General features: G+C 40.7%; 1 protein-coding gene across 5 annotated transcripts; it reads right to left on the bottom strand.

The window, feature by feature from the left end:
* Positions 1-1642: 1642 nt before the first annotated feature.
* Positions 1643-14703, bottom strand: slc16a6b (solute carrier family 16 member 6b). 5 transcript variants are annotated; one of them, XM_053616681.1, is made up of 6 exons: positions 14618-14703; positions 10080-10338; positions 8591-8734; positions 6616-6744; positions 4979-5851; positions 1643-4763 (listed from the first exon to the last, which is right to left on the bottom strand). In XM_053616681.1, the coding sequence occupies exons 2-6, from the start codon at positions 10315-10317 to the stop codon at positions 4558-4560; spliced, it is 1590 nt and encodes a 529-aa protein (XP_053472656.1). In that variant the 5' UTR covers positions 10318-10338; positions 14618-14703; the 3' UTR covers positions 1643-4557. The 5 variants fall into 5 exon arrangements, with proteins under 5 accessions (XP_053472656.1, XP_053472632.1, XP_053472648.1 ...); XM_053616657.1 differs by lacking the exon at positions 14618-14703 and adding an exon at positions 12183-14605; XM_053616673.1 differs by lacking the exon at positions 14618-14703 and adding an exon at positions 12011-14603.
* Between the last annotated feature and the right edge of the window lie 1742 nt (positions 14704-16445).

The raw sequence follows: 16445 nt of genomic DNA, 5'->3' as shown, positions 1-16445 counted from the left end.
CGCAACATTCAGTTCCCTTAGAAAGGAAATGGGGCATGCCACTGAATCACGTCTTCGCTTCAGATAATAGAGGCTGATGACGTGGTTTACTGGCACCACCTGTGAACCAAATTTTGTACCACTTTGGTGGTGGTGCTGGTTATTTTGTAAGCAAAGATGGTAGTTATAATCAGTATATATACACAGAAATATACAGTGGACTGCAATAATATTTAGACCCCACTTTTGCACATTTACTGTATTATAGGTTTCGTTTTAAATGGATTAAATATACTTAAATATACCATTTGGCCATTAACTTACACATGATTAATTGTGCTGTGACATACATCTGGGCAACAGTATAAAACCATTTCTAAAGCTTTGAATGTTCCCAGGAGCATTGTGGTCTCCAGCATTGTGAAATAAAAGAAGTCTGGAATCACCAAGACTCTTCCTAGAGCTAGCTGTGTTGCCAAGCTTAGTACCCGGGTTAGATGGGCTTTGGTAAGGGAGGTGAACCCAAGAACCCAATGGAAGCACTAAAAGAGCTTCAAAAGTTCTCCTCAGAGATGGGATAACATGCTGGAACATAGCAGCCATCTCAGAAACACTGAAATACTAGAAGTCACTCCTGAGCAAAAGGCATATGGCAGGTACTTAAAAGACTCTGAGAACATTTTGGGGGGGGGGGGGGGATTATCTGGCGAGACAAAACATTTAATTTTGGGGCTGAAAACCAAGCAGTATGTCAGATAAAAACCAGGTACTGCTCAGCAACTAGCTAATACTCTATCATACAATGGGGTGCAAGATGAATGCAGTCAAATACAGAGCAGTCTTGAAGAAAACATACTCCAGACTGCACACAACATCAGACTGGGGCAAAGGCACCTTTCAGCATAATAACGACCAAAAGCATACAGTGAGTACAGCACTGGAGTGAGTTCAAGACTCTGAATGTCCTTGAATGGCCCAGCCAAAGCCATTCTTGAACCCCATAGAACATCTGAGGAGATACCTGAGGATGGCAGTTCACAGCCACTCCTCATCCAATACGATTGACCTCGAGAGGGAATAAAACTAAAACTAACAGCAGGTGGTGCTGTTGGATCAACAGCCTGATGCTTATGCAATATTAGTGTACATTTCCAAACGTTTATAAGCCTGTAGTATATGTAACTCTGTTGAATTCTCAAATCTGTTTGGTCAAAAGGTGTTGATTAATTTTCTATAACAGCAGCCCAGATACATTAACTGATTAAAAACATGTCATTGTTGATGTGGTGAAGATTTTTGTAAGGAGATGTTTATTTCACTGTGTGAAAGGAGTCTCCATTATCAATAGTTTACGGTTTTTCTGTGACATGACAAGCTGCATTTTATTTAATTCAAGAGAGAAGAAGAAAGAGGCACTGGTTATTTTTCCTATGGCAACACACTCCCAAATAATACGTATAGTTTTAAGTGTCAGTCTGTGAAAAGGATCCTTTTGACCTCTGCAGTATGAACTGGTTCTCCAACTCTAGTTTCTGTTCTATTATTTCCTGACATTTATGCAAGTTTGATAACAGAGGTGTTGAACTTTCTGAGATAATGGTGTGGATTATTCGGGTTCCTACGTGCACATTAGAGCAAAACAAAAACAAAAAATGACAGCCCATAAAATTAATAACAGAGTTTATTCTTGTGTAAATATGAGTCTAATTGCAGTACAGCAGTTGCAGCATTTCAGAGGCAAACACTACATTGTGGTTTGGTTTCATTGCACACAATTTTCTTTTATTCTTTTTTAAATCTGGAACCAAGATTAAATAAGATGTAAATGTGTGATGTAAAAAAAAATGAAAACACCAGCAACATACAGTGCAATCATAACATTATGGCTGAGACAATAAATCAAAGCCATTCAAGTCATAAAATGTGTGTGTGTGTGTGTGTTCAAGTCTAAACATCCCCATGCACCAATACGGCTTTTAACGTGTCCTTCGTACAGTCAGAAGGCACATTACAAACAATGTGCATGAGATTTATACACTCTGTCACTATATGAGGTGCAAACTAGCAGGCCTGTTAACTAGCTAGCTGAGTAAAGTAACAGTTCTCTCACTTCCGCTGTACAGAAGTTTGAAATTTTATTGCTTCTGTTAAACAGCTTCAGTCACCATTTTGAAATAAGGAATCTGCGTCAGATTGCAGTAATGGCTTCATGGTAACAACTTCCAAAATCTCGAGTGATGGTAACTCGATCCCTCGTCTTAGAGCCAAGGGGAAATGGTGACAGGAAGTGAAGGGCACGTTAAATCCGTATTAGAGTGGGGCCTAACGTTATTACACACACTTGTAGGTTTTATGAGTCCGATTGTTTCTCGCCTGCAACATATTCAAGTTTGCTAATGAATTTAAATAAAGCGGATTAAAAATATCAAAATAAATACGAATGACTTTGATTTGTGTTGTGGTAGTGACAGGATTTAAATATTTTTTTTTAAAAATGAAAAAGCAAAAAAAAAAAACAACATTGTTGCTACGTTCATTCTTCATCTATTACACTTTTATAACAAAGAAAAAGAAATGTACAACATGGAAGACATGTCGCTGGATCTACCTGGAGCATAATAAGAAGAAGAAGAAGTAGAAGAAGAAAAAATTTTCAATCATCAATTACACAATATATTAGCACATTCAACATGCACAATGTTGTTAGCGTGAACACCTGGCTGTGCACTACTCAGAAAGTAGGCAGCACTTTGGGACAGCAAGTCTGTCCCCTAAGGTTCCTTAGAAGGTACAAAGACAGCTGTCTGCTGAGGGTTCCTTCTCAGAGAAGGCAATCCTGTAATTCTGTTCACCACACAAGTTTAACTTGGAAAGTTTGAGAAAACATATGACATCAGACATGAATGACGAAGGCCCACGTTTCAGATACGAACTCAACAATGCCTCGAGTGGGGAGACCACCATTTTATCATGATATTATACCCTGGTCAGAGTGGCAGTTATAATAGCTATAAGTGACAGATCACCTATGATGCCTGCAGTGTTGTGTGTCTACACACACGCACACTGCAGTAATAAAACACAAACAGAGTCGTTTAAATTCAACATAAGTTGAGAAGTCATGCAGCGTGTTTTGATCGAGAAGGTATTCTAGAAAAATGGACAACCTCTGATTTCTTTCCAGTATATACATTTTTAATATCAATTAGTTTTGTTCGAGTTTTGTTACAATACCTCAGTTCCAACTCTCTCAGATGCCTGCTGAGAGCTGAAGTAACCATCAGAAATCCAATTACTGATACACTAAAGTTCAGCTTGATCAGACTTATAGTTCCTGAGAAACAGCTATTTGAACAAAACCCACCCCCCATGAATGACCACACCCCAGAATTTTGTCCTGAATCTTGAATCTAGTCCTCGAATTTTTTTATTTTTTGTGTGAATCCATGCAATCAATCATGAGTTCCAGTTATTTGAGTACATTAAGCTCCACTGTACAAGAGTTTTCAAATCTCATAATGCTTTTGATAATTATGGAGTTTCATCCACCATAGTCCTTGGAAGATAAGGCAAAAATCCTAAAACTAGTCTTAAACGAAAGTGGGAAAGGCTAAATGATCCAAAAGGGCAAATTCTTATGGTTTAAGACAACAAATGAGGAGAATTTTCATCGTTTAAAAAAAAAAAAAATAAAACCTTGTCAAATGCCTACTGAAAGCTGATTGGCTGTTGGCAGCTATGTTTTTTTTTTGCCCCAAGTGATCAGGTCATCATCAAAAAAATACACTTACTGTTTCTGAGAAACAGCAATTTGAATGTAACTCCACCTCATATTAATGACCACACCCTATTTGTATCCCATGTCAAGCTTTAAATGCATTGGACTGCCGATTCCTCTTTCTGCCACTGAACAATTCAGACTGGAACGTTTTTGTATTTTTAATTTTAAACTCTCTGCATGATTTTCTACTTTTCATCGAGCAATTTATGTTGACATTTTGGCATAATTGCCCTCTAATTAGCGTCATTATGAATAGAACAACAAACCGTGGTGTAAACTACATAAAATAATACAGCGCTGAGGCAGGGGCAAGCAATATGAGGATGTACTGCAACAAGTAGCTTTTTACTTCGTAGAAAAGAAACGCTAACAAACGTTGTTCTGCACAGAAATTAATCTTTTTAAATACTGCCTCATGTTTTGAGGAATAAATTACGGGAAAAAGCGTTGGCGACTTGGTATTGCCTAAAGCAGTGCTGACTGGTGATGTAGTGTATCCTCTGTAACATATAGCTCACCCTTACTGAGATCTGCACAACTTCAACACAAAATAGTAAAATCAAGACTATGTCGATGAGAACAGCAGCATCACCAGCTTGAGGTTTCGTTTGGTCAGAGAAAAAAAACGTTTAAACAAAAAAAACATAAAAAATACAAGTGGAGAGAAAACGAGGCACCAAATAAAAAAAAAGGAATCAGTATCTGTAAAGTTCGTCTTTGGGTGTATTGTTCAAGTTTTGTGCGTGTTTGTTTGTGTGTGTTTTGTATCTCAGACATGTGCCGTGTTCTTTGTTGCCTCACTGCTCCAGAATTATGTCCACTTCCAGGTAGTCATCTGGCCTAACTTCCTGTTCCTGTTTTACACACTTCCTGTCCCTCCTGCAGCAATTCCAACCAGTTTTAGCCGGTCGCACCAGCGAGAGGAACAATGCGCCGACACACACCCCGGCCGCGCTGGAGTAAAACGCTGAGCCGTAATCCTTAGTCACGTCTACCAACTTGCCTGCAAATCACACACACACAAACACACACACACACACACACACAGAGGGACAATTCAGGATACGAATTAAGACTTCCTCTGGATGAACCAACACAGAACTTTTTCTAACAAGACTTCTCAGTAGTGGTAATTTACATACTTGAGAGATGGCAGAATTCATTTTACTGTTTGAATACTATTCTATTTAAATCAGATCTACATTATACAGTGTTTACCTGCGAGCGGTGGACCAGCGAGGCCGGCAAAGCTCTGGATGAAAACGTAAACTCCGGCACCCATCGTCATCCTTTCCATACCCAACACGTCGTCCTCGGCCAGCATGGGGATGTGGCTGGAGGCGACCGTGCCAAACAGGAAGCCGCAGACGGCACAACAGGAAGCGAGCGCCCAGAAATGTGAGGAGACAGCAGGGAAGAGTGCGAGCACCAGGCTCAGCAGCACCGTGCAGATCAGCAGGATGTAGATTTTGCGGATGGGTTTGCGGTTCATCAGCCAGCCGATGGACAGGCGGCCGAAAATCTCAGCCGCAGCCATGATGGAAAGCATGTAGGTGGCCTTGTTGCGCTCCACCCCGTAATGCACGCTCAGCTCAATCACGTAGAGCTGCGGTGCAAAAAAACCCAACGTGGCGAACAGGCCAAAGAGGGAGTAGCAAATGAAGCTGGTGTCTTTTAGCAGCGAAAGATCAGGGAATTTCCTTTTTCTTTCCTCGTTCTGTTTTTGTTTTAGAGGAGTGAAAGGCAGTACCCAATCATCACCCTCGCCCTCTCCTCTCTCCACCTCCTCCAGGTCTGTTTCTGAGGTTTCTGACGAGGCCATGTTCTGCTCCGCTGAGGAGATGGACTGAACACCAGAGTCGACAGAGTTCAGCGACGTGTGCGTGAACTCGTTCTCCAGCTCGTATTTGTTTTCGGGACTCGTTTTAAGGGGAGACTGAGGACCTTCCAGTTCCTCTTCCTGCTTAGAACATTCAGGCTGTAGGATGATTGGTCTGAGCAGGGCTCCACAGCCAATCACAGAAGCCTGTAGGAGCCCTATAACAATCATGCAGTTACGCCAGCCAACCTGGTTTTTCAACACGCTGAAGGCTGAAAAATGGGGAGAAAAATGATAATGGTTGGAAAATGCTAGTAGTAAAGTAGAATGTATGATGATGATGACTTTTATAACTGATGTCTGACCAGAAAGCAGCATCTCAATGTATTTGGTCATTTTTTAAAAATATTCATAGCATTTTATATCGGTCCCTCCAGGATTTTGTGATTTTGAGATCGCAGAATTGAACACAACATCAAGCAAACTCCACAATATTCTGAGGAGCTTGCCGTTTTTCAAAATTACCGCAGATTTGGGCCAAGACGCGCCATGTGACGGCATCACAACACGCATTCAGCTAAAGCCCTCTTCGATTCACGTGCGTCGAAGATGAGTACAGCTAAAAAAAGGTCTCGTTTACCAACAAACATCACTGCGAAAGACCGTTTCGTGCCAATTCAAGTATTTTTCCGCAAAAAAAAAAAACTCGAAAAACTGCAAATTTCTGGCAGCAATAATAACAAAAAAAAAAATTCAACTTCGCGAAATCCTATACGGACTGTTCTAGAAAATAAATGGGAGTGTGAAAGATGTAGAATCTAGGCCAAGGAATACTTAAGCTGTTTTGGTGGCTCTTATTGGCACAGCACCTTACTAACCTACTGTATGACAAAAAAAGGATTACTAATATGTAATTAATGTTTAATCATAACCATTAATTGCCAATTTTTACTTTGCAGTACGCACATATTTAACTTGACTTATACACATTCCCGAAGAGGTTTTGCAGGAGCTGTTCCAAGTGAGCGGTCATTACCTGGCGCCAAGGCGGAAAGCGAGAAACACTCTCCGGTGGAGGCGAATGACGTGACGAGTGACCTGCGCTTGTCGAAATACTGCGAGAGGATGGTGACGGTGGGAAGGAAGGTGAGGCAGTAACCGAGGCCTGAAATAAAACAGCACAAAGGAAGAATAACAGCCACTCGTGCATGGGCTCAGGTCACCCTAGAGCACTCGGCCACTGGCTGCCATCGGAGACTGCGCTGAAAGAAAACTGCAATTAAAGAGAGAAACACAAAAAAAAGGGGGGACAAGGAAAAAGAAAGAAAATTGTTGCGTTAGGGAGGGGTTTCCATAAGCAGAATTAAACGTGTTCTGATTGTCAGGGGAAAGCTAGCAGTGCTTTGAAATAAAGAGGAACGGCAAGAGAAACGAAAAAAGTGGACCGATCAGACTAGTCATTTGCGTAATTTTGAGACACAGGATTCAAATCTGCACAGGCAAATTCCAACAATTGTGAGTACAAAAGATAATCATGACTCAGCGAATTCCATAAGTGAAGGGCAGATCGGTCACAGCACTGCTCGGATTCCCTCTCAGTACCTTTAGGGAAAATGGTGGTCATTTTCAAAAGAACAAAACTTGAAACACACAAACACACACACACACACACACAGTACAGTGCTAAAACAGGAAGTGCTGGGCCTGCCTCTCTCTCAAGTTTGCCCCAAATACTAGACAGGCATTTTCATAATGCTCTGAGAGCAAGCACTCACATCAAAACAGGTGAGCTGATTACAGTGGTCCGATTGTGTTAAAGCACGGTTTTATATAGCATTCCATCTCCTCCGCTGACCGACATCAAGAAACTCGAAACAGGAAGTTAGAATGTGCCATTCTTTAATAAATACCAAACAAAAATGTTAGCAAAAAATGTTTTAAAATGTTAGCAGCCGTCACTGACAAATTTTGTTATGTTATTTGAAGTGTTTTTTGATTCATTTTGGATGTCTTTATTTTTATTTGCTGTTTGGAGTGCTACTTTTGGGTTTATTTTGGATGCATATCTTTTATTTGCTTTAATATTTATTAATAGTTAATATATATTAATATTTCTACATTTATTTCATTTAAAAAGGTACAGCATTTCCATGGTACAGTCAGTGCTGTTGATTTTTGTAATAAAGTTCGTAAATATTTTCCTTGGAGTGTTACGTTTTCATCCCGTATCCTTTTTAAAAACTATCGGTTGATTCATCGTTTATCAGCAGGTACCACACAACTTAGTTATCTGTATCTGTAAAACCCAATATCGGTCGACCTCGAGTAGTAAGTCTGTTTTGTGTTGGGCCGCATCACACCACCCTGTCGCTGATAACTAGCTAACTATTTGGCAATGTTTATGTAGATACTCCAAAGCCATATTCTCAGTGGAACCCTAGCCATCTAGCTACATTTCGTTTGTGGCGTGTAGCGTCCACCAATCACGAAGAAACGCTTGCTTTTTGTTATTATAAACACCGGAGTCAGTCTGACAGAGTTCCACAAAATGGATCACAGCCAGAACACACGCCACACGGATGGCGGTGCATCAACAAATCAGCGCTTAGCAAAACATTTTAGCAGCGGCAGGGAGTCAAAGTGACCGGATACTGAACTGGTTTCTTGGTTTCTCTGTTCACGAATTGTTTCTTCCATCTTTAGTCAGAAATAATCCGCGTTAAGGATTTGATTTTTAATCTTCCTGTTGTTAGACTGATAGACAGGGGTAGGAATTAAACGTACATGCTGATCATTGGGGCGACAAAATATCAGATTTCACCACCTCTTTTATTAGGATGGTTTGTTCCGTGTTTGTTCACATGCCCAGGTATGCAGGGATACTGAATAAAGTATAAAAGGAGTTCTCCCATTTATATGGAAATGGTTTGCTCCAGTTTGAAACAGACATCAACCTGATTTAATGCTACTAGACACTTCTCAATGGCCTGGATGAACACACACACAAGTACCTGTAATGAGGCCCACGGTGATGTACATCTGAGTGATAGATGTGGTGAAGGCAGTGGTGATGGTACCCAAACTGATCAGGACGCCCCCGACCATCACGACCGGCCCAAATCCAAACCGGTTACTCAGCACAGAGGACAGAGGAGCTGGACACACACACACACACACACACACACACACACACCGCTTAATAACAACAATCACAAACTGTTCCAGTAATGTTCCGAACAAGTATGTACTGTAATTGATGAAATAAAGTGAACGCATGATGACAAAGCATATAATGCATACAACTGCCAGGGCGAGATTCAGACATGCCCTTGTGAGTCATTAGCCATAACTGTTTACACAGTGTAAAAAGCTGTACCGTTCATCTGGAAGAAATGCTTACGAGTGCCATGAACCATGACACACTTCGTTAGTTCACCTCGATGACTTTTCCTTTAAGTAGACTGATAAAACCTGACTAAACACCAGGCTAACCAGAGGCTCGACAAACACACACGGCTTTCCCATAATGGCTCACAGGAGACTGCTGTGATGTACACGTGGCTGCTAACTGCACGCAGTGTTTAGAACCACTTCCTTACACAGGAAGCTCTTTCTTTAATTACCCATTTCCAAAAGTGCTTGTACTCCTAATGACAGAAATGAGTCTCAGTGCAGACACGCACTCGTGATCTAATACCTATGGTACAGTGGGATAAATGTGCTCAAGGTAACAGGAGGAACAGGGAATTGCATTATTTCTGGTCCTACAACACTTTTGTATATATATATATATAAACAAATTCTCAAATCCAGTCATCCCTCCTAAAAGATCCCTCCTAAAGATTCCCAAATTAAGAATCTGGTTTTTTTCCCCAAAAACCGATTCCTAATTAGTTTTTTTCTTAAAAAATGACTCCTGTTTTGCCTATAGATTCCCCCCCCCCATGTAATTCTTTAAAGCTTGGGGGGGGGGGTTCTTCTAAAACTGATCCTCAAAAATCTAGGGGTTTTTTTCTTAAAATTGATTCTTAAAAAAAAAAAAAAATTCCCCTAAAACTGATCAAAATCTATTTCCCTTAAAAATTTACCCTGCCCTCCTCCCCAAAATGGATTCCTAAAAATATTATTATTATTATTATCATCTCTAAATGTTTTTATACTAAAAGAAAATACTTTTTTGGTCCTAAAATAGAATCATTAATTGTCTGAAAAATTCCTTTAATACAGTCCCCCCTTGAATGGTCATACTTTCCCCTAAACGGTTCTTCACCTGTTTTATTTTTTCATATCATAGTCCTAAACTGCTTTTTTCTCCCCTAAATCATATGCTTAAATATTTTTTCCCCATAGAGCGGATTCCAAAATCTGTTTTTCCATTAAGTTCGATTTTTCCAAATAAAATATTTTTCTTGAAGCAGAAGTCTCAATCATTTGTTCCTGATTCTTAACCACCATTTTCCCACGACAGACTACTGACTGATCTCGGCAGGGGCGTCTAACCTGTGAAGGACATGACGAAGACACAGATGGAGACGATCCAGGACACCCGGCTGTTGGTCTCTCCGAAATTGCTGGTGAGATCCTGCAGGAAGATTCCGAAGACCTTGATGATGCCATAGGTGAAAACCTCCACAAAGAAGAAGGCCACGGCCACGACCCAGCCCCAACCACCGTCAGGAGCCTGCGGGTAGACGTTGGGCTTCATGCAGCCATGCAGAGTGGGCGTCCGTCCCATCATGGTCGACTCGTCACGTCCTGTCTGAGAACCGGGACAGGATCCGAAGTGTGAGACACCTCAACTACAAACATTATACTGTTTACAATCAAAACAAGGTTAAAACTGGCTGGCTGGCTCGACTGCGCGAGTCTTTTCAGCTTTTCTGGACAACAAGCAAACCGGAGGACGCTCGTGGAAAAGTTTCAGCCTGAAGTCCGTGTTGACACGCAGGCGGTTTGCCCTTCGTTGTGCAAAGCAAAAGACCGATAAGTGGTACAGCCTTACCATTAGGGACGCACCGAATGTTCGGGAACCGAAATTATCGACCGAAAATAGCAAAAAAAGCACTTTCGGTGTTCAGCCGAATAAGTGAAAAGGCCGAAACAATGACGTGTTTGATGACGCGACCAAATAGCCTAGCAACCAGAGTGAGACGCGCGAAGCTTTAATTGCAGCAAACATGTCAGCAGTGTGGAAGCATTTTAAAGTGTCAGAGAAAGATGTAAGAATGGCCGTTAAAGGATTAGGCATATGACTAGGACAATTATTCATTTGTTGTGGGTCCATCCACTTTTTTGCACTCCTGTCAATGCACATTTTTAGTTGTAGGCTACAGAGTGTTCCATTCTTTCAGCAGTCAGTTATACGCCTAACATCGGCTATTCAAGAGGGGCTCAAAGATGACCGCATCAAAATATTTTTATTTTACTCATTTATTTATTTAAAGTTATATTGTGCCTTGTTGGTAGCCTATGCCTGCTGGAATGAATAAATTAAATAAATATTTTGAAATTGTAGTTTTTGTAATTGATTTTTTTCTTTGAAAAGCAAGACAAAATAGTAAAAAGCACATTTTGACTATTTAATTTGTGCAATGGTGAAAAAAATGGCGAAATAAATGGAAAAAACTTTTCATTTCGGTGCATCCCTACTTACCACTGACTGGTAGGAATCATCAAGAATTTAGAATTAGAATTAGAAATTTATGAAGCGATACAATTTTGTATATTGCCGTCTTGTATGGAAGGGAGTCAATGATATAAGTAATGCGTGTACTACATTGAGATAGGTATTACATGGAGCGATTTCTTATAAGAAGTCCCAGGAACTTCGCCTCTGCGACGGCAGAGATATCGGTGTTTCTTAGATCACAGCTCCAAAACTAAGGTATATACCGACGGGTATATATATATATATATAGAGATAATAACGGTAAAAATATTTGCTAACGGAAAGAGTCTGGTACGAGCAATAAATAAGTAAAGAGAGTACTTATTAAGAAGCGCAAGAGGCGTAGTATTTTTGCGGCGGGTTATCATCAAGTGGCATGCCCTCATTCCAACACATCACATCAGCGGTACATGATATATTTGGCAAATTTAATGCACAAGTAAATTTTACTGAGATTAAAAATAAATAAATAAATAAATAAATAAATAAATAAATAAATCTTTCTGTCCTGCCACCATATCAGTGAATTTAAACTAATGCTTGCATTCAGAGTATAAGGTGTGTGTGCGCACGCGCGCGTCTGTGTGCATGCGTGTGTGTGTGTGTGTGCGCGCGTGCATTTAGGAGTGCACCTCCACTCATTGTCAGTGTTTGATAACTAAAATACCACCCCCCTCTTTCTCTCCCTCTCTCTCTCTCTCTTTTTGCCAGTATCAGCCAGAGGAGGATGTCCTCCAGGAGAGTCCATCCATCAATTTTCTACCGCTTATCCTCTTCAGGGTCACGGGGAAACCTGGAGCCTATCCCAGGGAGCATCGGGCACAAGGCGGGGTACACCCTGGACAGGGTGCCAATCCATCGCAGGGCACAATCACACACACATTCACACACCCATTCATACACTACGGACACTTTGGACATGCCGATCAGCCTACCATGCATGTCTTTGGACTGGGGGAGGAAACCGGAGTACCCGGAGGAAACCCCCGCAGCACGGGGAGAACATGCAAACTCCGCACACACAGGGCCATGGTGGGAATCGAACCCCCGACCCTGTCCTCCAGGGGAGTTTTTAATTTAATTTTTTTTATTTTATTTTTATACCACACCGTAGTATGGACTTTGGTATCGAGTATCGTGTACTTTTGGTGGTATCAGTGCCGACTACTAGATTTTTGGTATCGTGACATCCCTACTGGAAAGATAAACCAAAGTGCGAAAGAGTGCATGACGCACACACTGATACCCAAATTTGGTATTTAGCTGATCGTGGTGACGGGACTAAGTGCCTAAGGCGACGTGATTTCTATAGGTCCCACATAAGCCCGTGAAGTTCTTTAGTAGACTATTGCTGCAGATTGGACGACAATTAGTAATTAAAAGCCAGTATGCCAAGATATTGGCCGCATCTGTAAGCCGTTCTGTATCGCCTTTGATCATAAGAATCATTGCCAACAGTGCTACGTCACACGTCCCCTCGTCACGCAGACACATAACGGTTATCATCATAATGGTTATTTCGCCGTCTTTCAATATTCATTAACACCAGACAAACGAAGAACACCTGGTGCAAGGCGGTTGCCTCAGCAACGCGTTCTTACCTCAGCCAATCACAAATCAGTTCTGTGCGGCGCTTATTAATATCATTAATATTCATGAGCCGGCCCCGAGTCGGTTGCTGATAGGCTAATGACGAACCGAGTTGATGACGCAGACGAATGGCGTGGGCAGAGTTATGTCAGACACCGCCGTTAGTTACAGGAACTGAGAGAATATTGTTTTATTCCTGTAAACTTTTCACTTCCGGTTTTTGAATCATTAAAAGGAATAAAATAATGACAGAAATGTATGGGGTATTTTGTTTTTTCTCCCTGTGGCTAACACAGACTATAAATATTCTAAATGGTGCAGTATCGGTTCAGGGTTCAGCAGCAGCAGCAGCAGCATCATCATGCGGATGTGCTCAAAGCATTATCGTTCCTTCATATACCGGCTTCAACCGGTCAGTACAAACAAGTTCCTGATAGAGATCTAGGACTAAATTTTCTCTAATGCACGCGCTTTCTGTTGAGCAATCTCACAAAGGTGAAGAGTTACACATTTCCTCCTCGTATGCAAATGTGAGACACCATTGACAGATTTTTCCTCTGAGCAGAAAAATGCTTGATAACTTTACATTCAACCCTGGAATATGTAACTGGGATCATGTAGGCTAGTACTCTGACAACCTCTATTACGTGATATTATGAACATGGGCTAAGCTTTACTTACCAAAAATGATGATTGGACAAAACGTGGGAAAAAAAATTCGGCGGTCGTGCTTCCACTCGAAAATACAAAACAAAAAAACACAACAACAACAAGCTACCTTCCTTTCAGCAACCTGAACGTCCTCATCTCAACGTTAACGAGCTCCTATAACTGTGAATGGAGAGCAACTTGGGCACGCGCTTATTTCTCTGTCAATAAAACAGACCACAACTCCGGTGAGATCCTTAAAATATTATCGCTCGCGTGCTCTAATCTAAACGTGACGCCGTTTGCGGCGCGAGCATCACCTATCTAACCGGCTGGTCCTCGCGTTTCCCCCACTTTTCCGGTTTTTATTTTAATTTTTTTGCGGTTTTTTTTTTTTTTCTCTCGCCTCTCTCGGCAGATTTTGATACCGGCTCGAGCCGGTATGTGAGACGCAGGCACGCGCGCCACCGCTTCACTGTTGAGAGTGGCCACGAGCGCGAGCGCGCGCGTCCCTGCCACTGCGCGCTCCCGTGACGCACTTTCATAAAGCCTTCAGAGCGCGCGCCGACACAACATCATAAACATACACACATCCAGATATACTGCTATATAATAAACATGATCTTATAACAAATATAATAGTAATTGTTATTATAAAAAAAAATATTATTTGCACTAGTGGTGAAGTTTTCTCTATATTAGCTTACTTATATATTTATTTTCTTTAAAAAGAGTATTGTGTATCTAAATATTTATGTGTATATATATATATTTTTTTTTCCAAGTACATAATTCGCCTACTTTATACATTTTTTCCCCAAAACCAACAGGTACTGTATCTATCACCATAATAGATTTATAATGTCCTTAAGCACTTTTTAATTACAGGAAAATTAATAGGTTAATATGACCATGAAGCCTACTGATGTATTTGTTTACAAATTAAAACATTAAAAAAAAATCATAAATATTTTTTTATCCTAATTTTTTAAAAGCATATAGTTTAGTCACATCATTCAAAGACAAATAATGAAAAATAATGTATTTATTAAAAAAAAAATCTTTATATCGAGTTCTTATGTTTTATTGTTGATTTATTTTTTATTATTTGACTTGTTTCGTTGGTTTTTACCTGACAGGTGAAGATTACAGACCTATGCTGTATTGTTGTATTGCTGTGTTTCTGCAGTGACGGCGAATGAAGCGCGAGCCTGCCTTGCTTGCATAGATATCCGGGGTCGCGCGCTCAAGACCGCAGTGGAGCAGAGCAGAGGCGCTTTTGTGCGCGCCTGAGTGAGTGAGGGTTTGTACCGGGCAGATCAGGTTTATTCCAGTTCTGTGCCGCTGCCTCATTACAGCAGAGACACACTGAGGCGATCAATTTAACACACCCGTTCCTGCTCATGAGGATTTGGGTTGATGGTGTTGCGTTTACATCTTTTTTTTTCTTCTCCAGTAAAGAAATGTACACACATACTGTAGGTGTGGGGGAAAAAGTTACAAGAATAAATTCATCAACGTGTTACACGAGGGAAGCCTGCTGCGGTTGACGTCATGGGCATGCGCATGCGCACTCGCCACACAGACAGGGCTGATAAGGCCTTATCTACAGTTTCAGAACACCCTGTTCACTCACTCTGCTGGAGTTTTCTTTCTGTCTTTCTTTCTTTCTTTCTTTTCATAATTAAGGACAGGGAGAATAAGTTCTGCCATGAATACATTTAAGGAAAAGTCACATGAACTTCACATGTAAATACCCCCCCCCCCCCCATATGGCTTTTTCCCCATGTAGTCTGGTTTTATTATTATTTCCCCATCTGGTTTTATTTTTCAAATGTTTTTTTTTTCTTTTCACCTATTCCAATTTGACTCGTAAATTAAATATTTTAATAAAACTTATTCTGCCTTTTTTTTTTTTTTTTTTTTTTAAATATAAGACAAGTACAAATGGTGTTACATGATGGTGTATGTAGCTCCAGTGCACAACTGATTAACTACATTTAGGGTAAGGGGAAATATTATGAGACGTTGGATTTTTGGGCCAAACTATGACTTTAAATGATCTGCGCAATAAGTAAAAAAAATAAATAAATAAAATTTGAGCTGCAGTGTCTGCTCAGAAATCTTGTAGCTGGAATGCAAATCAATGTTTGACTAGAGATGATGATGATGAAGCATTACGGTGTCTGCGGTAAGAGCTAGAAGAGGTGACTTTGACCTCCGAGTAACAGACTATTCAGTGGGTGTTACATGCTAAGCGCGTGAACTTTCTGACACTTTGATCCATCCTGTTCAATATATTTAGGGTATTTTCCATGACAGGTGTTTAGTTCGACACTTGTGTCATCTATTTTATTTATAAAATGCATATATTGCAATACACACATTTTCTTTTGTTTATTTACATCCCAAGGAAACACGAGTCACATTTACCTTTACCTTTTAAGCATTTGGCAAACACTTTTATCAAGTCTCCATCCAAAACTTACAAATAGTTCAGGGCCTATGAGTACCATTGGGCTAAAATGCTTGGGCTAAAAAGTCACACTTTGTTTGAGTGCTTTGGTGAAAAGGTCGATCTTCAGTCTTTCTTCCAAGTCAGTGACTCAGATGTTTGAACATCCAGGAGAAGTTCAGTTCATCACCTGGGTGCAGGAGAGAGAAGTGAGATAATGCTCATATCTTGAGGGATGGTGTGTCGAGTCAGGCTGTACTAGACGCTTGAAGGGAATGCAGTGCAGAGCATGGTGTGAGAAGTTCAATAAGAGTCAATGAGTTACACAAATGAAGAACACCAACGCCAAACCAAATGTCTGAATGATGTGTCACGAAGGCTTCATGGCAGGACCAATTATGCTCAACATAGACAATTTTAATAATGACCTCGCTTCTGCTTCACTCACGTGCATCTGAAAGAAACTTTGACATCCGAAACAAACGTCTGAAGGCCTGGAGTGTGG

Source organism: Ictalurus furcatus, chromosome 2 (genome assembly GCF_023375685.1).
Source record: "Ictalurus furcatus strain D&B chromosome 2, Billie_1.0, whole genome shotgun sequence".
Lineage (NCBI taxonomy): Eukaryota > Metazoa > Chordata > Actinopteri > Siluriformes > Ictaluridae > Ictalurus > Ictalurus furcatus.
This window is presented reverse-complemented; position numbering and strand designations above follow the sequence as displayed.

Excerpts from the sequence above, each read along its gene's own strand:
- slc16a6b (XM_053616657.1), bottom strand. The coding sequence starts at position 12,278 with ATGGCCCTGTGTGTGCGGAGTTTGCATGTTCTCCCCGTGCTGCGGGGG. Across the intron at positions 10,339-12,182 it reads CCAGTCCAAAGACATGCATG|ACAGGACGTGACGAGTCGAC; the intron begins GTAGGCTGATCG and ends CCCGGTTCTCAG. Across the intron at positions 6,745-8,590 it reads CACCGTGGGCCTCATTACAG|GCCTCGGTTACTGCCTCACC; the intron begins GTACTTGTGTGT and ends GTTTTATTTCAG.